Here is a 25860-nt window from a genome sequence, read left to right on the forward strand (position 1 = left end):
CAACAACTCTCTGGGTGAAGTACTCTTTCTAATACCCAACCTAAACCCCTACCCCAGCTTCCCACTGTTTGCTTGGGTCCTATCACTGGACGTCAGAGACAAGAGATCAATACTGCCCCTCTACTTGCCCTCCTCAGGAAGTTACCGACCATGATGAGATCGGTTCTCAGTCTTTCCTTGGTAATTTATTATTAAATACAGCTAAAAGAGTCAGTAGAAATACACATATGAGGGAAAAGTTTATCACAGATGACTCACACCCATCTATCAGACCAACAACACATCCACTTTTTTTCCCCCTGGAGAAGCATGTGCGATAGACAACAATATGATTTTGGCTAAAGGCTGAGGGCAAAGAAGTATTTGGAAACACTCATATTTCTGTTTCTAAGATCTCTCCAGGCCTAACATGCTTTATTACCTGATACATCGGTTCCTCCACAACTGAGAGCCGACTTAGTGATCACAGACTTGCTCCAAAGCTACATAGAAGTAGGAGAGAGCAGAAGTTTTGCTGTTACATATATGGCTGAAATGTATATTAGTTCAGCAGATAATGGTGACAATACGGATTCTTCTGCTGCACTTGGCAGTGGTGAGGCCACAACTTGAGTGCTGTGTCCAGTTCTGGACCCCTCTATTCAGGAAGGACATTAAGTGTGTGCAGAAAAGGGCAACATGGCTGGTGAAGGGTCAGGAGCACAAGTCCTGTGAGGAGTGGCTGAGGGAGCTGGGGTTGTTTAGCCTAGGGAAGGAGGCTCAGAGGAGACTTTATTGATGTCTAGAATTACCTGAAAGGAGGTTGTACCCAGGTGAAGACCAGCCTCTTCTCCCAAGTCACAAGTGAAACGACAAGAGGACACAGTCTTAAGCTATGCCAGGTTCAGGTTGGACATTAGGTGGAATTTCTTCGCAGAAAGGGTGATTAGATATTGCAATGGACTGTCCAGGGATGTGGTGGAGTCACCGTCGGTGGAGGTGTTTAAGGAAAGACTGGACATGGCCACTCAGTGCCATGGTCTGGTTGTAGTGCTCGGCATAGGTTGGATTCGATGCTCTCAGAAGTCTTTTCGAACCTAAATGATTCCGTGGCTCTGCGATACGCCACAGTGCCTACGGGATTTCCTGCTTTGTTCGGCCCCCTCACCCTCAGCCGCCGCGGTCCGAGCGGCCGGGGGGCGGAACTACAGTTCCCGTCACGCCGCAGGGGCGGAGGGAGAGCGGGCCATGCCCTGACGGCGGAGGCGGGAGCGGGGGGCGGGCGCCTCACGGAGCTCTGGCCGCTGTGGCGGGGAGCGGGCGGCGCTGCCATGGCGCTCTCCGCCGGCCCCCTCAAGGTCTGCATCGTGGGCTCGGGCAACTGGTGAGTGCGGCGGCCCCTGGCAAGGCGAGCACCTCGGCGGCCGCCGCGGCCCGGCTTTCCCGGAGGCGGTGCCCGCCCGGGCCTTGCTGTCGGTTCCCGCCCGGCGCCGCGGCCGCGCTCCCCTCGGGTGGCGACCGTGAGGCCACCCGGTGCCGGCGGCGGAGCGCGGTGGCGCCGGACCGTGGCGGGCTCTGGGTCGCGCTGGTTCCATGCGGGAGGGCTCGTCCTGCCCTGCCCCTCGGGGCTCCCTCGGAGCAGAGGTGCTGCCGTGACGTACTCGGAGGAAGAAGCGGCAGAATGGAGCCCGCGGTTTTAGTGCCTGTAAACACCCGCGTGTCCTGCGAAGAAGTTGTTCTAGGATATTTTTAACCTGGTATTTGTTGGGCGCATTGTCCGATAGCAGATGACGTAGACATTAAAGATGCTGTACATTTTAAATTTTTTTCCCCAACTTACTCCCTGCTTGTAGAGCTTCACTAACAACCTCACTTGTCTACAAAAGTGTTGTTCGGGGTTTTCTGTGTTCTTATGTGCCTATTGCCAAAGACAGTTCAAAAAAGAATTGCGAGACATTGGGTTATTCGAAATACCTTCGTTTTCTTTTCCCTCCAAAATGATTATGCTGAAGCACACTGAGAGCTTGAGATTAGGTTTTATTGCTGTCCCTATGTCTAGTTTATAATTAGACTTAAATAAACTTGCTTCTTCATCCACTGAAAGCAATAGACTTACTTGACATCATTCTTCCAGAGGAGTATCGTGTTAATAACCCTTTGTCTTCTTTAGTTACTTCTCTTTCTTACACCAGATCCCTCTTTACAGTGAATAAATTAAGTACAATGTGTTATAGAAATAGGGCTTCACAGTTTGTCACTTCCAATTTCTAATGCTAAGCAAAAATTATTCAGGTACCATTGGCTTTTAAGACATTAAACTCAGAAGAATTCCGTGCAGAGCAAGCCACTGTGTTTTATTAAACCAAATTTGCCTGTCTTTTGTCAGGATGATCTTAGACATGTTGCTCATCCCCTGCCCGCCCACTCCATGCAGTTGGCTTTTGCTGCTGTTAAAAACACCAGCAGCTGCCAAGTTTTAATTTTCTTTGTGATCGCCTTGTTGAGGGAATGGCTAATGTTTCAGTGCAGCATCTCTTGCTTTCCTTGCACCAGCTTGTAAAATGTGTGCATTGCATTTCATATCACAAGGAATTTACGCAGTTAGAGCTTGTTTTTTAGGAATATGGTGGCTGTTGTTGTATAGTTGAAGTCTGGAAAAAGTTTCACGGGAAGTTTGACTCCATTTGTATTTGATTCACTGTGAAACTCTTACAGAAGCAAAAGATTTGGAGATATTACCTACTAGCAATAACCATATGCAAATGTATTTTGTTTACACCTCACTGGATCAGCTTAATAAATAAGAAAAGTTCCTGTCTAATGGGATGAGTTGGTGGCAAAATGCCCATATCTCCTGTGCTGAGAGAAAGAAAAAAGCTACTGCCTGGTAGCAGCATTCGCTCTTCCTTTTGGGGATAAATGTATGTAAATAACTTACAGCTTCTTTCATATGTAATTTCATGTGAGTAAAGCAGAAACCAAAGTAATCCAAAATTGAAAATAGTAATTTTTGGAGAGGTAGGTGGTTTCTTCCTCAAAGTCCATGGGATGGCAGACACCAGACCCTGACTGCAAAGAGCACTGTGATTCTGTGTATGAGCACTGTGTATGTGTAATCATTGAACTAAATTGGACTAAATTTGTAAACCTTGAAAGCGCCTTTTGATATGGGGCCTGCAGTCCTAAAATACTTAATTAAAATATTAGTATTTAATGCTTTAAAGCAAGTAACTAGAAAGAAATTGAAGCATTTGTAAATATCTGATCATTGATATTTGGCATTATCTACTTTTGAAGCCTGAGTTATAAGAGTGTGTGATTGGTGGTGCCTAAATTGTAGGCATGTAAGTAGTTGATCTGAGTGGGGTTTGGCCTCTTGAGCAGTTTGGAGACAGTGGGTTTTGGGGTTCTGTGTGAGGTGATTCCGTCAGACAATTCTTTTCATAGCCCTTTAACCTATATCTGGGATGAAAAACGCCCTGAAGGAGCTTGGCAGGACAGTAGCTTTAGAAGAGTTAAGCCAGTTGCCTTGGTTGATTGACTGCTTCCAGTCAGACCTGTTTGGCTGGTTTGCTACCTTAACAATGGCAGGTCACCTTAACAATGAAGTTGACTTGGCAGGGGTCACTTGACACCTGATGGAAGATCATGGGACAGGACAGATGGCTCAGCCTGGAGAGCAGGAGCTGTGCTGTCTGCTGGCCTTGCCCTTTTAGGGTTGCTCAGCTGCTGGATCAGTGATTCTGTTAGCATCTTTTAAGACAGGGAATAAAGTAAGGTGTCTGGAGTGTTGAGAGAGTACACCTTGGAGCCCTGGGATTCAAGGACAGTGCCCAGAGTCATTTAAAGCACTGCAAGCCTGCCTTGATCATGTTCTGTAGCCTGTTCTGATAACACTCCCAGGGCAAGTTAATGAGGTGTGCACAGCCACAATTTATCCCTCATCATTTTCTTGGAACCAGTCTTTAGGTAACCTGATTGCCAAAGTTGAACAGAAACTGTAAAATTTGGGAGATGGGAAGTTACTGGACAGAGGGGTTTATGCAGCTAGGAACTTGTAGAAAACTGGGAGGAACTGTGGTTTAACTGAGGTGATTTTACAGGGACAGTGGTAGCGCTAGATAATTATATCATTTGCACTTGCATGTTGTGACCTCCACTGCTGCTGTTATCAGGGCAAGTTAAGGAGCTTTTTGGCTTTGTGCTTTAGTTAAAAAGTGGTGAGGGGACAGCAGGCCAACTGTGAAATGGTACTGAAAGAGTGATTGCAACATCATGGGAAATGATGAACCAGACATGCCAGTCAGGAGAATCTTCTTGTCTTCTTGAATTCAGAAACTAAGACTAGGCAAATCTCCACTTTTCCTAATACTGCATTCAAAGGGTGAAAAAAAAAAAAAGACAGCTCAGGCATTTAAGTGTTAAATAGTAATAGAATTAATGTCTCACATAAGTAGTACACACTGCCAGACCTGTTGGCAGACTGAAAATCCCAGTCAGAGAGTTGCTGAATCAGTTATTTCTGTCTTGCTCTGTCACCAGCAAGCACAGAGAATATGCAGTGAAGTTGAAAACAGAAGGCAGTGGGTTTGCCAGGATCCCAACTTTGTATATAAATCTGTAGGAGTAAATGTGCTTTTGTTCAAGGAACTCAAAGCACTGTCTAAAGAACACGTACCTGAGCTGTGTTGAATGTGAGCTCTGCTGTGTGTATGGATCTGACATTTGGAGGCTGAGCTGGTGAGCTGTGTACCAGTGCAGCAGAAACCACGCTGGTCAAGCTTGATTAGAGATGGCTTGCAATTGTCTTCTGTATCACCTCCTGAACCTGGGGGCATTTTTAGTGTGTGAAGTGCTATTGGAGAAGTAAATTCCAGTCTTTTTAGACACACAGTTTTATGGTTTGACTATAAAAGGTCTCCTTAGGGTACTAAATTCTTTTTCTGCTGCTACTTAGAAAGTGACCTTAGGCATGTGCTAGCACACATCTTTAATATAGCCCAATGAGTTGTGCCATATCATAAGATCTTGAGGCAGAATGAACCCACTTTGTTCAGTTGCCAGCTATGGGTTTATTATAAGCAATGTGCAATATAAATTTGGGGATCGTGTGAGTATAACTAGATTGGAAAAGTTAGTGTTCTTACCTCCTAATAAAGTGTGTGGTTTACACACACACACACACACACACACACACACATGTAAGCCTTAGATCATTACTCTGTATTTTTATCACATCTCTTAAAATTTTTTGTGTCTCCTTAGTAGGTTATCAGTAATTATGAAATTACCTTCTATTCCAGGAAAGGAACTTAGGTTAACAGGTTTAATAAAACAATGAAAGGGAAGATTGTGTTTGTTCCTCCTCTTGTAATTGTGATTAATTTTGTTACTGCTTAGAGATTTCAGAATTAAAATTGATCACTGTAATGCAGATCTCACTGTATGCTGTTCTTGGGGAGAATATGAGGATAACAGTAATGGACTTGTCTCCATGCAGTTTCAGAGGATGCTGTTCCAATAGTTCAGGTCTGTGAGGTTGGCTGCACAGCCATGAAGCTCACAACTTCTGCAACATGTAAATGATTCTTGGCTTTCAATGCCTATTGGTATTGTACAAGAACTTATGAGTCAGTCATCTCAGCAAAGAAGCTTCTCATCTCTTTTAGAGGTGAAAGTGACACATTTAATAAAATTTAATATGTCACTTTTACCTCGGCTTTGAAGACACAGTTAATTTGATTTGGGGAAATACAGTAACCTAAACTCTCAGTGGATAGCCAATAAGAAAACAAAATAAGTAAGGATGTTTCAGTAAATGCGTCAGTCCAACCTACTTTAGCTGTAGTTGAGAGAAGGCAGCAGATGTGAATGACTAGTGTATTTTTCCACTTATTTTACCAGATCAGAATGTTTTATGGTAGCTGGTCAAATAATGTGTGAATTTGTGATTGTTTTAAAAACAAAGTCTTCTTTTTCCTACAGCAAAACCATAATTTTTTAAAACTGTTTTTGTTTTCTTTTGTGCAGGGGTTCTGCAGTTGCCAGAATAATAGGTAATAATGTAAAAAAATTGCAGAAGTTTGATCCCACAGTGAACATGTGGGTCTTCGAGGAGGATATTAATGGGAGAAAACTGACAGAAATCATAAATACTGACCATGAAAACGTAAAGTATCTCCCTGGATGCAAGCTGCCTGATAATGTGGTAAGGCTCAAAAGCTAAATTGTAGTTATGGAGCATAGGAAATATTGCTTATGCTGTAAATGGAGCTAGAAATTTGTTTTGTTAACACCTCTAGGGTCTATAATATTTCAGACTATGCTATTTTACTGATGACATCAAAAATTTAAACAAGTAAAATTATGTAATTTTGCAGTTAAGTAAATCCAATGTACTCTTTCTTCCTATCACTATTGGTTTTTATATTATTTCAATTTCTGTACAAGAAAGCAAGTGTGAGAACAAGAGCAAGATTAATAGCTTTGACTATACCCATAAAAAAAAAAATTGGCCTCAACCTTGGATTGGAGCTGTTGGTCTGGGAAGTCTATGCTACTGCTTATTTTCAGTGACAAAATGCAGTAGTTTATGGCATTCAGCTTGAGACCAAACTGCTCAGGTTCAAGATCCAACTGGGAGGTTCAGTGTTGAAGTGAGGGGGAGAACGACCATTGTGCATCGAACTCCGAATTTATTGATCGATCAGTCACTTTAAATAACAGTGTTAATTAACTTCATGCATATTCCAAAATCCAGGTTTACGATAGGCTAACAGAGAAAACTCTAACCACTCCTTTTGTTTTACAATACCGTTGATTGTTTACAAAACCAGTGTTCTCACTGTGATACGAACGGTTCTCAAAACTTCCATAACTGTTCCCAGGGTGCCATCTTTTCCCAGAGAGGATGTTACCTTTGTTATGGGAAGACTGCCTGAGAACTTTATTGTTTATACAATGATGCCTGAGAGAGACTAATTGTTTATAGAAGTCAGGCTGGAAACTGCTTTGAAACTGCTTCACAGCTACCTGTTACTTTTCTCTCAGTTGCATGGCTTCGTGGCCTTTTTCTTTAAGCCATGCTTGAACTAAACTCCCGACAGTTCAGTTTGGGAATTGAGAGGGATTTCTTCCCAGAAGGAGTGACTGAACATTAGAATGGGGTGCCCAGGGAAGTGGTGGAGTCACCATCCCTGGAGGTGTTTGAGAAAGGACCAGATGTGGCACTCAGTGCTGCAGCCCAGTGGACTGGGTGGTGTTTGTTCCAAGGTTGGACTCAATGATCTCAGAGGTCTTTTCCAAGCTAATTAATTCTGTGATTTTAGTTTTATTAGATACCACTTGTGTGTAGTGTTAATTTTGAGAAGTTATGCAGCCTTTCTCTCCCATAACTGCACAGGTTGCTATTCCAGACCTTCGTGAAGCGGTACAGGATGCAGACTTGCTGGTTTTTGTCATTCCTCATCAGTTCATCCAGCAAGTCTGCGATGAAATCACAGGACACGTACCCAGTACAGCCCTCGGCATAAGTCTCATAAAGGTACAATAAATACCCTGCATTAATAACTGAGAATGTGTCATGGAGCTGAGACAAGGTGACTTGATATTTTGATATGCAAAGTTTCAGTGCATTATTCACTTGATTGGTCCATTAAACCTTTCTAGATGTAAGATTAGAATTTGTCTTGGTCATTAGTGGATTGTTACGCAAGGCTTGCAGGAAGGGGAAAATGAGGCTCTTCACAAGACTTCTAGAAAGAAAGAGGGAGATGATATGTTTTGCACCGCTAAGCTCTCCAGTCTTTTATTTGTTGTTTCCAAAAGCATCATTAGATGAAGAGCAGAGCACAAGCATAATGCTGTGATTGTTAATGCACATCCCACATGCTGAGTTGATCATTTCAAGAACTGCTGAGAGAATTTCATGTGATTGAGAGGATAGTGCTCTTGTTCATGTCAAATATTATGTTGCAACAAGAGAGTCTGTTCAGCATCGCCCAAAGACAGTTTGAGCATAGGAAATAGGAAAGGGCAGAGGTGTGGGAGGCATTTCATTGGAGTGTTTTTAGTTTTGCTGGCAGAAAAATTTAAAAATGTGGATTAGCTTATTTTTGGGATTGTTTTTGGGTGGGTGGGCTTTTTTCCTCTGGAAATAATAAGCAATTCCCAAGAGGTTTGGAAGATTGTGGTTTGTTGTGGCTTTGTAGGCCACTTTCTTGGCACACATTCCCTTGTTTCCTGTCATCTCTGGAAAATCATACATTTATGGATCTGTGCTCAAAAAAAGAAGAAAAATCCTCAATCACTGCATGCTGCAAGCTTGTCTCTTTAGTTTGGCTAACAAAGCCCACAAAATCTATTGTTTTGTCAGTGCTGACTGGTATATTGCTCTGAGGTATGAAAAAGTAATGCTTCCAAAGTGTTCTTGCTCCAAATTGTAGAAAAACTCTTTAAACATAGGAAGGTAAAATAAGGTACTGTTAAAAATACTGAAGATATTTATTCTCCTTTAATTTGCTAAATGTGATTTATATTCTCCTAATATAACTAATGAAATTGCTGGACTAAATGAGGCTTAAGTCAGCATATGTGAAGTCAGGGTCCTGGGCCTATTTTCCCTTGGAATTAGTTCTGGATACTAATCACCAGTTCTCTAATGGGGTGTTGATTAATGGCTATATTTGGCAAAACAAAAACAAAAAAGAAAAAAAGGGAGTGTGTGGAAGGGGAAGAAATCCTTACACTAAAAAAAAAAGCTAAACTCCAAACAGACAGAAACCCCCAGCAAAACAAAAAGTCCACGCATAGTGTAGTGGTGGAAATGAAATTGTGGCACTTGCCATGCAGTGCAGGGTTGGTTACTGGGCAGCTTCCCACTGTCACATTGCAGCACTGCATCCATAGGCAGCCTTTGCAAAGAAATGCTGTGAGGCCCCTTAATGTTTTGCAGGAGAATGCAAAGTACGTGCCAGTATTTATGAAAAGGCACAACTAAAAAGGCATAACATAGCATCATTAAAAGTGTCATTTGAGAAGAAAGGGTAGAGATTTAACACCACATTCTTTCCTCCACTTTTACATATTCTTTAGGGATGCTGTTTTCATCAGTGTCATAATTTTTGAGTCTCATGCTCAATGCTAATACTGTTAAAGTGGCTTGTGTTAACTTTGATAGTTAAAGTGCAGTTCTGCTCTGAAAACTATTATTCGTGGGACATCTCATTTCTATGCTTTCTAAATTGGCTGTCAAGTTAGCAGCGTGTCATCTTTTAGTCTTTTTTTTTGGTTTTTTTTTTTTCTTTCTGACAGTCTAATCTTCATGCAGAGCCTAATGTCTGACAATAAAACTGAGTCTTTGGGAAATAAAGACATTTATCTGCTGGTTAATAGTAGTTTCTGTTGAAACATTTGCATCTGTGTTGTTTTACATTAGCTCTTTGTCGATGGAAACCTTACAAGTGACTGTGTGGCTGTGGGGTGAGGAACCATATAAAACTTGGAGTGCAGTACAGCAGTGAGCGTAAGTTGCAGGCTAGCTGAAAGTCATTCAAAATACTCTTCAGGCAACCTCAACATCAGTCTCATTTCCATTTCCCTGTTACTGACTCCAGGGATTGCTCTGACAGGCGTGTTAGGATGCAAGCAGTAAGGTTGCTGGCTTTGCCTGCAGACCATTGCTGCCCAGTGAAAATGGTGGAGCCTTGTTTTTGCAGGGAGGAAGGGGTGTTTGGTTTTTATTCTGTCATTCAGTATTGGATTTAACGCTACAAGAAACAGGTGCAGCTCTCCTGGACTTTGTCAGGAGTTATGTCTGTTTCACAATGGAGCAAAATCTGGCACCTAAGCCTTTCTGGTCTCCTTTCACTTGCATGAATAATTGTTGTGTAGGTGTTTACATTTTTGGAGCTGTTCCCAATGTGTGCATGCTTTTCTGTTTATTATTTGCCTGCTTAGGAAGAGGGGCCTTACAGTTATTTTGTGAGGACATTTTTGGCACTCTGGGGGAAAAAATGCAACATGTATTGTGTGCTTGCTTTCAGGTTGTTTCTGTATGGCTCATTAAAGATGAGAAAGCAGAGCTGTGCATTAAGCAATACAAATTGAAAAATAATGCAGAAATGCAAGCATTAGTTTAATTGGCAGGTTTTATACAGGCATTTCTGCATGTCTCTTCATTGCACCATGTTATTTAAGGAGCAGCACCTTTAACCTGTGGAAACTACTGCCTGCCTGAAATGTCACTACTGGCAGCATACAAGTGTGTATGTATATGTATATATGGAAGTAATACAGGATCACACTTTTTGTCTATAAATCATAACTCAAAATTACTAATTCCAAAAGTATCAAATCCTCAGCCTTAAAATAAAGTATTGTGGTATATTGTGGGAAAGAATGGCTATTTCAATAGCTGGTCTGCATACCCCTGTAATAAAAGCTGAAAAGGATTCTGCATTTAGCAGGCTGGGAGAAAAGAGTTTTATGGGAAGAAGGTGATCTTATTTGAAGTTCTAGTTCAGGCAGTTCAGGGTACCAGACTCTCTTCTCTGCAGCATTAATATGTGGGGTGATCTTTTCTAAGACCCTATTTCTGCCCTTTTTTCACACTTTGTAAAGAGTGTGTTATAAATACAGATTAAAAATATCCTTAAAAGTTAAATTATTCTCAGTTGTTCAGCTTTCTACATATCTGTGAATGGCTGTTCCTTTTGTATTTCTACTACTAAACTGTTGTTGGTTGTACACTGGGGAACCTGCCTCTGATATTTCAGTTCGGATATCTCTTCACAAAACAAATTATTCAGATGCCATTTTGTGAGTTTCAGTGTAATTTCAAATCCAAGTTCAGGTCTGGTTCATAACTGATGGATTGGTTATGCCTCACTGATTAAGGATATACTGATAATAAGCCCTTGATTTCTGAACTAAAAAAGCAGAATGTTCAGCACTTCTTAGAATCAGATCTTTGAGGATGGAATAAAAACTGGTTTCATCATCTAGAGTTTAGTCCTAAGTCTTAAGGTGCTGCCTCCTACAATTCTAAAACATCTTGGAGAGGTCAAAATAGCATAAGTGCCTGTGGTAGTACACCTGTCATCTTTAGTCTCTGAATAGTCCTTGTTTCACTTCTCACCTGTGGACAAGACTAATTGTGTTCTGCTTGCATCTCTACTGTGCCTAATGAATGACTGTTTAGTAATTCCATTTAATGTTGGCTGCAGGGAATAGATCAAGGCCCGGAGGGACTCAAACTGATCTCTGACATTATTCGAGAGAAGATGGGAATAGACATCAGTGTGCTGATGGGAGCTAACATTGCCAGTGAGGTGGCAGCAGACAAATTCTGTGAAACCACAATAGGTACTGTTCCAAGTTGTAAGAATATTTAAAAATAAACATGCACCTGTCCTCACAGGCGCTCACCAAATAGCTCAAATGTCACTGTTTTCGACATTAGCTGACTGTTACCAGAAGCTGTTGGTTGAATTTCCTAGAATGTTTATGCTTCCAAAAGTACTAGGACAATACTGGGAATAGAGGGAGAGAGAAGACCACAATTTTACCTATTCTTACCAGGGTTATTACCTTAGTATGTGAAATACAAGCATGTTTTTTATCACCCTTCATATAACAAACTGCTTCATTTTATTACTTTGTTTAAGATTTTTTCTTGGGTCTGAATGGCTTTACATGGATAAACAATTATAAATTCTGTACTCCAGCTCAGGTGCTATTGTCAAAGATAGTACCTTCATGTGTTTGTTTTGGTTTGACTTTCTTGTTTGTTTTTTTAAGGTATCTTCTTTTAATTCCTCAAAATACTTTGTTCCCACAAAAACTAGAAATTGTTTTACTTCTGTGTTGATGTCTGCACACGTTTGCAGCATGAGGATGTGCCTAGTCTTGGGTTTTACATTTTCTAGAAAGGCATGTGTGTGTGTATATGTATACAGGTACTTACACATACTCACACTTTATGGCACAGAGTTCATATTATGGTTTTCTTCAGTGTTAATTTTTAGAGTTTTGTGCACTGCTAGCTTTGTAACATCTCATTTCACAGCTTTTGCATTGAACTTAATTTTGAATGGTTGAACAGCATCTTAGTGTTCAAAAACAATTGTCAGGGGCAGCATGCTTGATTAATAAAGCAGCTTTGACATACCTTTATCAGTAGGTATTTTTCTGGTGTGCTCGCTTTGAAATAATTGGTAGAATTGCTCCTTCTTAATTCATCTCTGTTTTATTATTTGCTGTTCTTTTTAAAGACAGTGATCAAAAAATGGACAGTGAGTTAATGGAATTGTTATTTAGAACCTGTTGCTGAGCAGACAATAAATTGGTAAAAGTCCTCAATAACTCAGTGCAGAGCTTTTAAGTGCGATGTCACCGTGATTGGTCCTTTAGAACAGGGTTTCTATTTAGGATTGAAATAAAATGACCTTATCTCTGCTTTTAGGCATTTTGGCTTGCACAGGAAAGGCTAAAAAACATACAGATAAATTATTCCTTTTTTTTTAGCTTTCCTTTCTCTCTCTCAATAGGCTGCAAAGTTTTGGAAAATGGCCTTCTCTTCAAAGAACTCCTGCAGACTCCAAACTTCCGAATAACTGTAGTAGATGATGCAGATGCAGTTGAGGTGTGTGGTGCTCTGAAGGTAAGATTAACAGGCTGCAGGTGACACACAGATGAAATAGTGATCCTTGTAGGAAAAGAAACGAGGGTATTTCCATTTTAAAAATAAAGTTCATTGTATTTTTTATAATATGTAAAACTGCAACACAACATTTCCAGAAGAGCCAGAGGGGAAATGAGGGAGCAGCATTTTCTGAGTGCTAGCTTTTAGATCCGTGTCTCACCATCTGCCAGGTTCTCTTTCTACATCTTCCACTTAACTTACACACAGTCATGAAGCAAGTATTGATTTCATCTAACTGGCTGATATATTTCTAAGTCTATTTTAGTTCCCTTTTTCTTTTTGCAACAATGTGTTCACCAATAGAAAGGGAGAAAGAAGTTAGCATTAATGCTTCGTATCTGTTGACAAAAATGTCTCCCTCTTCATTGACTGAAGCAATGTGAGCACTCATGTGTTCATATTTTATGGACATATACTACATAAGGTTTGTGTGGATAATCACATGCAGAAATTACCTGAATAGGAAAAAAGTTATTTTGGACAGTAATTCATCCAAAATTTTTTCATAACAAAATTGATGCCAACGGGAAGCAAAGGCTAACTTAAACATTTTTAATGGCTATTTTTTCAGGTTCATTTACAGGCCATATGTAAAGGGAGGCATTAATTGTTTGGCACCCTAGCAAACAGTACAGTAGCTCACATTATCTGATACCTATCCTGAATAATTTCTGATGGGTGTAGTGGTTTAATAATTATTTTGGCTTACTCATTTATTTTTTGTGTTTTGAATAATTATTTTGTCTGCCTTTGGTTTTGCTGTTGAAATTTTGTCTGAACTAAATTAACTGGCTTGCAAAGCTACCACACCAAGCAATGATGTCTTAAGATAAGGAACTCTGATTCCTGCTTAGTGAAAGTAGCTGGATAGATATAATAGCATTTTTTTGGCATATTAATTTCCTTAATTTTGTCTTGACAGCTGTCATACTGGAAGGCCTGAGAAAGAGGAGGTAATGGGTCTGTGTACTGATGGGGTTAGGTGTTTTGCCGCAGCATGCTTTGGAGTTACTGTACAGAGAGAAATTTCTTGAAATTATGGAGCTTGTAATTCAGCTCCACAGCCATTGCTTTAAAATGATGTGGGTGATGTGGGAAGGTTACCAGAAAAGAAATCCCTGACCCTTGAAAAAGTTTTGCAGATTTATTTTTCTTTGAAACCTGCTCAGCAGGATGTTTTCTGACTAGCTTAAATCCTTGTCTGATAGAGGAGTTCTGTCCCAGGAAATTTTCATCCACACAAATCTTGTGAAAGGGCATTAGAGATGAGCATGCCCGTCAAACTGGGCAGGTAGTCAGCACACACTCAGAACTCCACTGAAAAGGTCTAAGTCAGGCAAGATACCAATATTTCTTTGGAACTGCAGTAGAATTTAAATAGATTGTTATTCTTGACTTGGAAAGATACTAAGGTGAGACTTTAGGGGATTTTTGTAACCTTGCTTTATTGCTCTCTTCTGCTTCATTATTCTTCATGCATCCTGCAGACTGAACTGTCTAGTTGTATTTCTGAAAAGGTGTTTATATTCTGTGTGCTCTAGTTATTTCATATTGATTGCAGTATATTTTATAATTGAATTGAAATTTCCAAAAAATGCATGGTATAAGGTCTAAACAAAAAGTGAATTAAAGATAGATTAACTGGTTTACAAGTACTGTGGATTTCTTGCATAATTAAAAGGCAAAACTGGTGGCATAGACCCATCATTCTAGTGTGGGTGATGTCTTTAATCATACAAGTCTGTCTTAATCTAAAAGAAAATATTAATAAAATGGTATTTTTAAAGTAGTTTTTAATTTAAAACCCTTTCTAGTTTATCCTAAATCTTGTGGTGGCAGCATGTAAACAATGTCCTCAGGTGTTTTACTCTCAAAGATTGAAAAATTTTATTAATGCATTGGGAACATGTCTGGCTCTGAAAGAAAATAAAGAAGCTAAAATTAAACCTGTGGATAAGGTTTTATTACCATAGTGCAAAGCAAAATGCAAAACTCAGATATGAATAGTGTTTTTTCTTAGAAGCTGTACATATTTTCTAAAAGAGCTCTGCTTTCTTATCATTCATCTGATAGTCTTTGTAATGAAAATTTGAAAAGTAGACTTTTTTCTTCAGAGTAAAATCTAATGTGTAGCTTCAGTCAGCTGACAGTTTGTTAAACTTGGGAAGTTACTTCAGTAAAAAATAGTAAATATTAGCTTTGTTTAACTTCCTGGAAGGAGGAAGTTCCAATTTCAGAAGGTGACACTGTCATGTTGCATGGAGACATTGGCATGAAAAGAGAGGCTCTACCCTCTTTCTATAGCAGTGCCAATTCAAAATGTCACTCCAGACTGTCTTTTTAGATGTGGAAATAGTAAAAACAGTTCCTGTGTTGGTATTTGAAGGATGAGAAAGAGTACACTATGGAAAACTACATTTTTCCAGCTTCTGCACTTTCCTGCAAATACCAGCTTAGGAAAAGGAGACTTTCCTGTTATTACTGGCATAATGGACTAGCTGTTAAAAGCCTGCACTCTACCTCTCTTTTTATTTCTGCAAGCCTTTCTATGCAGGGAAGATTTTCAGCGTGGGTGGTTGCCTAAAGCTTGGGAAAAATACAGAAGGGTAACAAAGAATGCTCTGAGCACAGCTTTCCCTTACAATGATAATTACAGGTTTGAAATTTGGTTTTGGAAGCCTATTTGAGTTAAGACTGTAATATTAGGTAGTGCAGCTGGGTGATCATAGGAAAACATGTGTTTGATTGCTATTTATATATGGATATGTATAGAATATCCACTTCATTTACTGTATTTAGATTTGTGACAATGGGCTGGTGGAGATAAAGTGAAGTGCAGAAATCAGTGCCATGAAAAAGCAGTCTTGTGCCAGCTTGGACACTGACTGAATAGACAGTGGCAGTGACTTTACAAAATCTGATGGCACTGAGGAGGAACAGCTTTCTACTGTAACCTGGCTGTTGGAACAAAAGTGCTTGGCATGTTCTTCGTGAGGATATTTTTTTTCTTTTGAGGGCTGATGAACATTTCACATTTGTCTGTTGACCTTTTCTAGGAGTTGGGGACAGAAACTGACGAAGTTGAAATTTGGATAGTTGTTTCAAGGTGCCCAGTTGGCTTTACAGGCAGCATGACTCAAGGCCACCTACAAGTACACCTGCCATTTATCAGATGATAAATGGGCCTTCCTAGAAAATGCTTAAAGTTTATGTCACCTAAAAATAGTATGTGCAGCTATGCTCACATATGGAGGTGCTGTTGGATACTGATGGATGTGATTGTGCAGAGCGGCATGGACGCAAGGTTGTCACCTCAGAGGTGTTCTTAGAGTCCTCACCACCTGTGCCAGTGTGGAGCTAGAAGCAGCACAGATGTGAGGCCAGACTGAGCTGGGGTATGAACCTGGCCACATCCTTGAGAGGCCATTTAGATGCTTGTAGTTGCAGTCTCAGGGGTAAACCATACCCCAGTTTAGCTCACTTACCCAGTGCAGCAGTGCAAGGGGTGCCTGAGAGGAGGAGGATTGAGAATCTAACCTCTGGATATGGAAAAGCCATGCTCCAGCTGCCTGATGATCAGGGATCCAGAGAGTTAAAAACCCTCAAGTGGCAGCAGCCAAGGACAGATGTGAGTTACTGTAGGAAGAAGCAGCAGCAAGCAGCAGCTGGGGTTGCCTTTCAGGTTGCTTCAGGCTCATCTACACCTTCCAGCTTCAGCTAAGCCTTTAATAAAGAAGTATGGTGAGGATTTGTTGTTTACCAGGTTATGTAACTCAGCATTGTTACTTGCAAAATGTGTTTAGGGCAGTCAGTGTTGAATAGTCAGTGTAGGTACTCTAGAAGTTGATTGTGAGAGGTTTTTTCTTCTTCCTGAGATTGAGTGGAAATGAAATTCAAGTTCACCAGGAGCAAGCAAACAGTTTATACTTAACCTCTCTGACAGTCCTGCTGATACTGTGTTTGATTTTTTGAGTCTTTTCATTTGACCTCTTCTCAGCCATCAGGGGAAGCAATGAGCTTCTCCAGGTTCATGTGTAAACAGAGAGAAAGCAGGCTGTGCTGAGCTGTGACACTGCCTCAAGGAAGGTGAAATAATATGATCCATTTAATTATGGAGAAGTAATGGTTGCCTCAGAAATGGCTGCTGAAGCTGTCTGCATGGGCACTCCACAAATGTGCTGTACACTGGATATTGGATACTTCTGAGGACTGACTCTGTAGGAGAACAATCTGTCAGCAAAGTCTGCAGACTTGTTGTCCTTGTTTTCTTGGTCATCTGTTGTCCTTGCATTTGTGACCTCTTGCATGTTTGCAGCAGGTTGTGTACAAGTAAAGGACATTTTCTCTCATTTGTTCTGACACACACTGTGAGCACTGCCTGAGATCAGCATTTTTTTTCTGGAGCATAGCTTCACTAGCCCAGCGAAAAAATAACTAAATCCATTCCTTGTTCATGTTCTAGAATAACCAGGACTAACACCAGGATAGCAGAACAGCTCGTCTGTTAGGGCAAAGTATTTTAGTAGCTTAAAATCAAGTGCAATATGAAACCACACTGTAAATCATGGTCAGGATGTGTGCTTTCATGCAAAAAGCTGTTAATGCCAAAATAGGGAAGTGTGTTTGCTTAAGCATGTAGTGATTTTGAGAGCTCTGAATGCCTCAGGCCAAGAGGAACATTGTGTTGCAGTCCTTTTGGGGTTATTGTGACAGTATCTTTGAACCTGTGGAACGTGTTTGTCAGTAGGCACTTGCTTATTGGCCTCTCAGACTCCTATGTGTGCATGCAAATACAGTCAGTTTCTAATCTCATGGAAATGTGGGCTCTCTCCTCTTGCACAAATACATACCCACTTTGTATGTGGGTATTTGCAGGAATTCCTGTAACTTCAAGCTGTGGTTTAATCCCAGCTGGCAACTGCATATTGTGCAGCTGCTCGCTCACAAAACCCCTACCCCCTGTCAGGGATGGGAAGGAGAATAAGCGGAAAAAAGTAAAACTCAAGGGTTGAAATACAAACAGCTTAACAATTGAAATCAAGGAAAATACAGCAACAAGATCAGCAGTAGTAATAGAAATTGTAACAAAGGACAGAGTGAAAACCCAAGAAGAACAAGTGATGCACACTGCAGTTGCTCAGCACCCACTGCCCAGTGCCCAGCCTGTCCCCAGGCAGTGACTGATGGCTCCCAACCAATGCCTCCAGTTTGTATACTGGGCATGGCATTCTATGGTATGGAGTATCCCTTTGGCCAGTTTGGATCAGCTCTCCTGGCTGTGTTGCTCCCTCCCCAGACTCTTGTTCACCTCCTCAATGGCAGAGCATGAGACACTAAAAAGTTCCTTTCTTGAAGTAAGCAGTACTTAGCAAACCACCAAAACACCAGTGTGTTATCAACATTATTCTCCTACTGAACTCAAACCACAGCACTGTACCAGCTACTAAGAAGGAAGTTAACTGAAACCAGGACACTTCGGGTGTAGTCTTTGTCAGTGGCAACATTCAAAATCAACCATATGAAATACAGAAGGATGTTTTTGCCAGGTCAGTCACCCTTCCTGCCTTATGTACTTCTCATACAATCTCACAATCTCACGATAGTGATAGTGCCACTAGGCTCTTGTGTGTCAGTTTGTGTTCTGCTTGTGCATCTTCCTGAAACAAGCTCAGCTTAGTGCCTACAGCCTGAGACTTCAAGTAACAAACTAACTGTTTTGATCTTGTTTGGGACTGAAAGATAACTGGGTTGTAAGTTTGGGGAGATTTTTTGTCATTGTTGTTGTTTTTAAAGGGGTGGCTCATCTTTGAGTAAGGTATAATTTTCAATGTGGTATAATTAGTTCTCTACAGTATATTAGGTACCAGACAGTTGTCAGAGATTCTTCAAGGATTTAAATAAAACCAGATGGTAGACCTTGTAAATTAATAGCTGTGGCTTGAGGGATATGTGTGCCAGCACATAACAGTCTCCTAGGCACGGGAGTGTGTTCTAGAGCATAATTTGTTGTCTTGTTTCCTCATTATTTGCAAACTGTGTAAGAATATTCAATGGGAACATTGTACAAATGAGGAGCTCATGTTTTAGAGTTGGGTTCACAACTTCCCTTGTTCCCTAGCCCATTTCCTCAGATGTAAATAGTTTTGGTATGACTAACTTAAAAGGCTATTTCTGTTGCTCCAAAGACAAACACTGCAAAAGGTACAAATAGACAACAAAATACTGTAGGCCAAAATGTATTGTAAATTATGATCAAGCAGACTGCTTCAAAGTGGAAAGTCAAGCAGACAAAACTGGAGGGAAGGGGAAGCTTTAGTATGGGAGTGTTCAAGAAGTATATGGAAAAAGCCCAAAGGTTGTTCAGTCATGTTTGTGTTTTTAGATGAGTGATAAATACTTAGAGATTTCCCGTACATGTAAAATCCATTTGAATGGGTTATCCCATCTGAAAACTTCTTAAATATCTGTTTGACTTCCTCTTGCTTTGGCATCAAGTGAAAAAATATTAAAGGTTGCTCTGCAAGAGGTGCCTGATGGAAGTGTACCTTGACTGAATCACCACAGCTAAGATCTAAGCCAAGATGATTTAAACAACCACATTTTAAAGTTGACTGCCTTGGGCTGCTTCAAGTCTAATGTTGGGATATCTGTCTGCAATTTTTAGGATCACCTTAGACCTCAGCTAGCTGCTCAAAAAGCAATGACTGATCCTCTGGCCTCATGTGATTCAGAGTCACCTAGCCATGACTAGCCACACAGCTCTACAGCTGCCTGGCATTTGTGGTTCTTACAGTCCAAAACCAAACTAGCTGTTAATCAGTGGTTGTTTTCAGTAGCATCTTCTGATTATAGATATTTCTTCATCAACAGTTAAAGTTGATTTTTTAATTTTATTTTTTTCCCTGCATCAGATGCTACATTAGGAGTCACAATGTTGGTTCTCCTGTGCATTCTGTTGAATCACTGCTGCTGCTGCTGTTTCGTGCAGGAAGATATTAACATTCATTATTTCCTTGCTTTCTTTATCTATATGTCAGAATGTCATCTTTTTGTGGGTTTTTTTGTGTAAGATGGATTGTTTTAGTGGGGATAGTCGAACCAGGGCTAGTGCCTGCTCTGACTTCCAAGCCAGAAAATAGTTTTTATAGTTGCTTCACTCAATTGTGTCCCATCAAATGTCTATGTTCTGTAACCAAAGCAGGGACCATATAGCTGAATGTTAACAGCACATTCTTTGTAGAAGGTCATCACCAGGTCTAAGGAAAAAGCAAACCATTTTTTTGCTAAGGGAGGTCTTCCTGTATCTTGAACCTTTTAGGAATCCTTTATGAACTATGATGGTCATAGAAACTCTGCACACTTAAAAGGGCTAGGCACTATTGGCTTGGCTGAATTTGGTCCCGTAGCATGCCATCATAGATGTCATTAAATGCTTTTTAGCTGTACTGGTGCTTTAATCATCAAGAAAATCTGAATAAAGGGACTGTAGGATGTCAGTCTAGCTTCACCCTTACCTCAGGGCAGGAGTAGTTCAGTCTAGCTAAAACTTTGTTTGGGTGTAGTGCAACCTGTTTGTCCTTAAAGATGGTCAATAATAATAGCTCCACAGCCTCAGGGGCAACTTGTGTCAGAGTTTTAACTATGCTTTTATCCTTGGAAATGTTTGCCTTATATTTTTTCTTTTTTTTTTTTAGGTTATCCCATAGACATCAAAATTGCCAAACCAAAATAACCCAAACTAGCAACCTAGTCTTTCAGTAGTAAAGTGTTTGCTGTTCTTGAGGACAACTGTAAACAGTAATTGAGTCATTTCCCATTTCTCTTCCTACTAGAATGTAGTAGCAGTGGGAGCTGGTTTCTGTGATGGCCTTGGCTACGGTGACAATACCAAAGCTGCTGTTATTCGCCTTGGCCTAATGGAGATGATCGCCTTCGCCAAAATTTTTTGCACGGGACAGGTTTCTGTTGCCACTTTCCTGGAGAGCTGTGGCATTGCTGATCTCATCACAACGTGTTACGCTGGCCGGAATCGACGTGTAGCAGAAGCATTCGTTACATCTGGAAAGGTACTTCATTCTCTGGCTGGAATCTGTTCCTATGAGTACTGCCACTCCTCAGTTGCTGGAGTAACAGTAGAGTTAGCTGAGTCATGGTAGCACCCTTCTCTTTCCTCCTCTTTTCTGAATCTGTTGGCTAGAATGAGTGTAAAGGTATTAAAAGGTGGGCGGGTGGTGATTTAAAAAAAAAAACATTACAAACAAGAACATGGGAGAATATTCTATATGCTCACTCAAGATTACTTTTCAAAAAGAAAAAAACTCTCAGTAACCTTTATTTTTTTTCATCCGTATTATGTTGTCAGGCTTCTGAAAAGTTTATCATACCTCTCCTTTGCTTTCTTTTTTTTTTCCTCTGCTGCTTAGTCTCTTGAAGAATTAGAGGAAGAAATGTTGCGTGGTCAGAAACTCCAAGGACCACAGACTTCTGCAGAAGTGCATCAGATCCTGAAGAAGCAAGAAATGCTGGACAAGTAAGAATAGATGAAACAATTTCCACATACCCCTTTTTTATCTCCATAATTCTTTCTGCATATTTGGTTTTGATATCTTCATAAAAGTAATAGCCAAAAAGAAAATCACTGTAATAACAGTAGATTAGAAGTTAAAATCAAAGAGAAGTGAATAGAACCTGAAAATAATATTGGTGTAGATAGAGCTATTAGTGTGACGTTAAATTTGTTAATGTCCAATTTGCAGAGTGTATTGTTGCCTTCTGCTACTACAGAAAAGCACAGCAAGTGTGTTTTAATATGTGAAAAGAAAAAAATGCATGAAATTAGAGCTTCTTAAAGAGACTGTGAAAAGTTGCTACATCTCATTTCATTGTAGTAAATTCATTACTTACCTCTAAGGAGAGGAGCTTGGTGATCATCTGTATAGAGTGACTGCCTCCACCACATGGATACTAGCTTAGATACTGCAGTTCTCCTTCTTAATGTGACTTCCAGTTTGCTGTAGGTTAAAACCTCTCATCTGCCTCTGTAGGTCAGGGTGGTATGACATTAAGCAGATTGTCCTGGCTTGGTTCACTTGTATTCAAGTCAGAACATGAATGATTCCTATAGCCACACACACAGTTGTCTTCTTACAAAATTAAGGGATACATTTATCTGTTGCTGTTTGTTAAAGAGGAAAAATCAGAAATTTAAAAACTGCCAGTCAAAAGACCAACCCTTGTTACTTTTTTTTTCAAAAGCATTTTTTAAAGTCCAGTTTTAATGCATCAGCTGCATTAAATGATTAATGTTTTAATATTATCTTTGGATCTAAGGTACCTAAGTTTGTCTCCTTACTATACAGTAATTAAGCTAACTGCAGAAAAAATTAATTTAAATGTTGGCTTCATTCTTTACTGTTTATGATTCCCTAAATGAAACAGGATGCTGTGTTTGAGGGTTGTTTTGTATCCTGTTCTATCTTACAGCAAATTAAGTGCATTAGAGATGATTTTGTGTTGTATTTTTAATAAAAGACATGAAAACAGTGTTGCTAATTTCCTTTTGGCATGTCAACATATATATGTCAGTTCTTCCTAAAAGGTCTCATTCAACAAGACTGTTGAAGACAACTTTCAAAGTGTTTTGAAAAAACTACTGCTTTAAAACATAAAACACAGTGAAGCAGCCATGGTTTCAAAGTGAAGAGGAAAGAGTCTCATAAGGGTAGAATTTCATACTCTGGTCTTGCAAAACTATTCCCAAGGCTGTGTAGAAATGTGCAAAAGTCAAAGTTCAGAAGAGCCTTGGTAGCAGGGCTGATGCCTGTTGATACTCATGGTGCAATTTTTGTTGTAGTTTTGCTGTCTTTATGTGCTCAGGCCTGAGATGCAGCTGGAGTTTGCTGGCCCTGAGCCTGCAGTCACCCTTGGTACAGGTTTCTCCACATGAAGTGTGGCAGACCTGTGCACAGTAATGTTCTCTGGGATAAGCAGCAGGACTTAGGTATCAGGCTGTGGCTTGTAGTAGTGGTGCTTCTTCACTGAGCAGTACCTGCCAGTATTGTACCTAAACCTGTGGGACACCTGCTTTTACTCTGAGAGGTTCATCTGTTTTGTGGCCACCTCTCACACAGTCACAGCAAATTTTGTTAGTGCCTACGCTAACAAAAGCTTTTATGGCAACAGCAAATGTAACCCCCCTTCAGCCTAGTACATCATACAAGGTGAGTGAGGTTCATTAAGAAATGCAGAAGTCATTGTATAAATTTCTTCTGCAGATTTCCTAGTAAGGGTTTTGCCATCTGAGGAGTTTAGCATTGGATTTGAGAGAGCAGCTGTGTGGCTGTGTGGTAATTTTTTTTCCACCAATGAAGTAGAAACAAAACTCAAGTCGGTCTAGTTGAGGGTGATGTGCTGATAGCATTACTGCAATGTAATAGTGACAGCAGAATGTATAGGCCATCATACATGGTGCTCAGGACTGCTCAACTCTGAAATGGGCATTAGAGCCCATAAAGCTTTAGAGTGACTGCTGGGACACATTTCCTAAGGAGAAAGTCCTAATACAGATGTATTCTGAATCACTCAGAAATTAACTATTTCTCCATCTCCAATGACCCTTGTTTTTTATTTCCATTGGTTAAAATGCAGCAGAATAAAAAGCCATGCTGAAAGGGTATATGTACTTGATGAACAAATCAAGCCCCAAAATTTACAGGCTTTGTATGAAAATTGAACTTGTCTGGCTGTTACTGTTTGGGATGGACAGAAAGCAAATACAAATTTTGTAAAGTATCTTGGCTGTAACAAACCTTCAGATTATCAGAGAAGCCTGAATAATTTGAAAGTTGTTGGAGATGTGGCCAATCTAAAAAAAAAAGGGCAAAAAAAAAGCAGATGTGGAATTTTGTCTTTCAAAGTCCAAGTCTATTTTTCAATTCTTATTAAAAAACTTGACCTTCAATGTTTTACTGGGTCTTTTTTGGTCATATACTGTATTATCAAGTTATTGCTGAGAAGTACTGCGTAACAGATGTGCCAGTCATCCTTTTTAACCACAGATGGGTACTGCTGTGAGAACAGCCAGGAAAAATGTTTTAAATGTATTGTTTAGAACACTTTATGGTTGTGCCATGCATAATGAATGTCTCAGGCTCCATTATAGCTAGCTAGGCTTCTGAGAGTCACTCTATTTCAGAGATGCGTGCAGGTTCTGTAGTTATGCCCTGCTTTTCAGCCTAGCATTTGCACCTGGTAAATAGAAAAAAGAAATAATTTTTTCGACCTCTCCATTTTCCCCCTCCCTCTCCTCACCCCTTTATATTTCTTTCATTTAATAAAATGTTACAGAATAAATTTACACTGTGTTCACTTTCCCCACCCTCTTTCCTCAGGTTTCCACTCTTCACTGCTGTGTATGAAATCTGCTATGAAGGGAGACCTGTTGCAGACATAGTATCCTGCCTTCAGAATCATCCACAGCACAAGTAAAATCCATCAGGCTGTTGTACTAACGCAGCTTTCTGCCTTTCCAATTCGTGTCCAGGTTCCAGTGGATGTAGCTGTCATTAAGCTTTGTTCAGAGCTGCTCTTAGGCACCAGGAGCACCACGAGTGTCTGTGAGCGGCTGTCGATGTCTGTCCCCAGCCTGTGTGACACAGCACGCCGTGTTGGCTCAGTGATTGTCCTTTTACTGGCTAACATGCAACTCCTCTAAGATCAGCAATACAAAAGTTGCACTACCTTCCTGCTATGTATACACAAGTGTACTTTGAGTTTGCTCCTGCACCATAAAACACAATGCTTTATTGTCTTCTATTCAAGCCTGGTCCCCAGTCTGCTGGCACTCTGGGAAGAATCCCAGTGGTTTTGATCAGAGGCTGGATCAAGCGTGTAACCTTGAAATACTAGGAATCTGTTTGAACTTTGTTTTATTCCGTATGCGCAATTAAATGTTAACATTTTGCATGCTTATGACTATATTAATTTAAGCAATGTTAATGCAAAACAAGTTGTAGCAGTTATTCAGGGAGCTGCAGGCATATTTCAATGAACTGTAGTGAAGAATATTTTGAGTTTTGAAAGTTGTTGAAATTGTCAAGCTACTTTGAAACCAATTTCTAAATGAATTTAAAGTTTTTAATTACACTGTTTTAAAGGGAATATTCTAGAGGGGGATCATTACCTCCCCTTCTGTTTTTTAATCCTTGCATTTTTGTATTTCTCCATTTCTCCCTTACTGTTCCTCTTTGTTAGGCTCTTCTAGAATCCCATTCCCCAAAGCAAGCCAGAGGTGTTCACCTGGGGGTTCTGAGCCCTTGAGCCTACAGTTCATTTTATTGTTTTACCTGTGGTTGTTCTTCACTGCTGTTGTTGCTTGTTTGATGAAGAATAGCCTTGGGTATCCACTGCTCCAAGTTGTTCTGCTGTGATTTTAGCTTAGCTGCAACGTGTTGAGCTCCACACAACACTCCAAGGAATGTCAGGGGAATTCCCTGGTACAACACACTTGTGTCATCAGAAGGGTTGTTTGCCAGTACGATGACTGCATTCATTTCAGTGCCTGCCAGTCACTGGCACGTCCACTGGGCTGTAGTCCTGGTCCAGCCTTCCCAGCTCTGGAGTTACTCTTTCACTGGACAAAACTTTTATGGGTGCTGAATCAAATCCTTTACAACTCATCTCCCAGAAAGCTTCTCAAAGGCATCCATCTCTTTTATTCCCCAGGGTGTCAACTAGGTTTTTTCCAGGAACCTTGGTTTTATCAGGGAGGTTAATTTTATTTGTTATTCGAAAATTTGTGATTTTATGAAGTTTAAGGCGGGGGGCAGGGGGTGCCTTTTTAGATTTTTAGGCGGGGGGCAGGGGGTGCCTTTTTAGGTTGGTCTTTTTAGATTTTTTTTTTTTTAAGATTGATGCAAGAGAAGATAGATGAGTAAAATCTGTTTTGCTTTTCTTGTATACTTAAGTGTGGGGGTTTTTTTTGTGAAATATATGCTAGGCACATTAAGGGTGGACTCCTTCTTCCAACTGGGAGACAAGGGTTGGCATTAGAATTTATAGAACAAGACTGTCCATCTGCTCTGAATATCCACACCTAACATCTGAGCAGTGTCAGAACTGTTGTTCACTGTTCTCAGTGGTGGTTTTAGACCAGGAATCATGAGCACACACCCATTCTG

The 25860-nt window shown here is 40.3% G+C and overlaps 1 protein-coding gene across 2 annotated transcripts; it reads left to right on the plus strand.

Annotated features, from left to right (window-relative positions):
- The first annotated feature begins 1261 nt into the window (after positions 1–1261).
- GPD1L (glycerol-3-phosphate dehydrogenase 1 like) lies at positions 1262–25483 on the plus strand. 2 transcript variants are annotated; one of them, XM_059474813.1, is made up of 8 exons: positions 1262–1363; positions 6010–6187; positions 7382–7522; positions 11205–11343; positions 12528–12640; positions 20515–20748; positions 21106–21212; positions 24073–25483. In XM_059474813.1, the coding sequence occupies exons 1-8, from the start codon at positions 1311–1313 to the stop codon at positions 24167–24169; spliced, it is 1062 nt and encodes a 353-aa protein (XP_059330796.1). In that variant the 5' UTR covers positions 1262–1310; the 3' UTR covers positions 24170–25483. The 2 variants fall into 2 exon arrangements, with proteins under 2 accessions (XP_059330796.1, XP_059330805.1); XM_059474822.1 differs by having other exon boundaries at positions 12528–12622.
- The last annotated feature ends 377 nt before the right edge of the window (positions 25484–25860 follow it).

The sequence above is a fragment of the Ammospiza nelsoni genome, chromosome 1 (genome assembly GCF_027579445.1).
Source record: "Ammospiza nelsoni isolate bAmmNel1 chromosome 1, bAmmNel1.pri, whole genome shotgun sequence".
NCBI classification, from domain to species: Eukaryota; Metazoa; Chordata; class Aves; order Passeriformes; family Passerellidae; genus Ammospiza; species Ammospiza nelsoni.

What these genes read in the sequence shown, in the direction of transcription:
- GPD1L (XM_059474813.1), top strand. Translation starts at nt 1,311, where the DNA reads ATGGCGCTCTCCGCCGGCCCCCTCAAGGTCTGCATCGTGGGCTCGGGC. An exon ending in AGGTGTGTGGTGCTCTGAAG is followed by an intron (nt 12,641 to 20,514) that starts GTAAGATTAACA and finishes TCTTCCTACTAG; the next exon opens with AATGTAGTAGCAGTGGGAGC. An exon ending in AAGCAAGAAATGCTGGACAA is followed by an intron (nt 21,213 to 24,072) that starts GTAAGAATAGAT and finishes CTCTTTCCTCAG; the next exon opens with GTTTCCACTCTTCACTGCTG.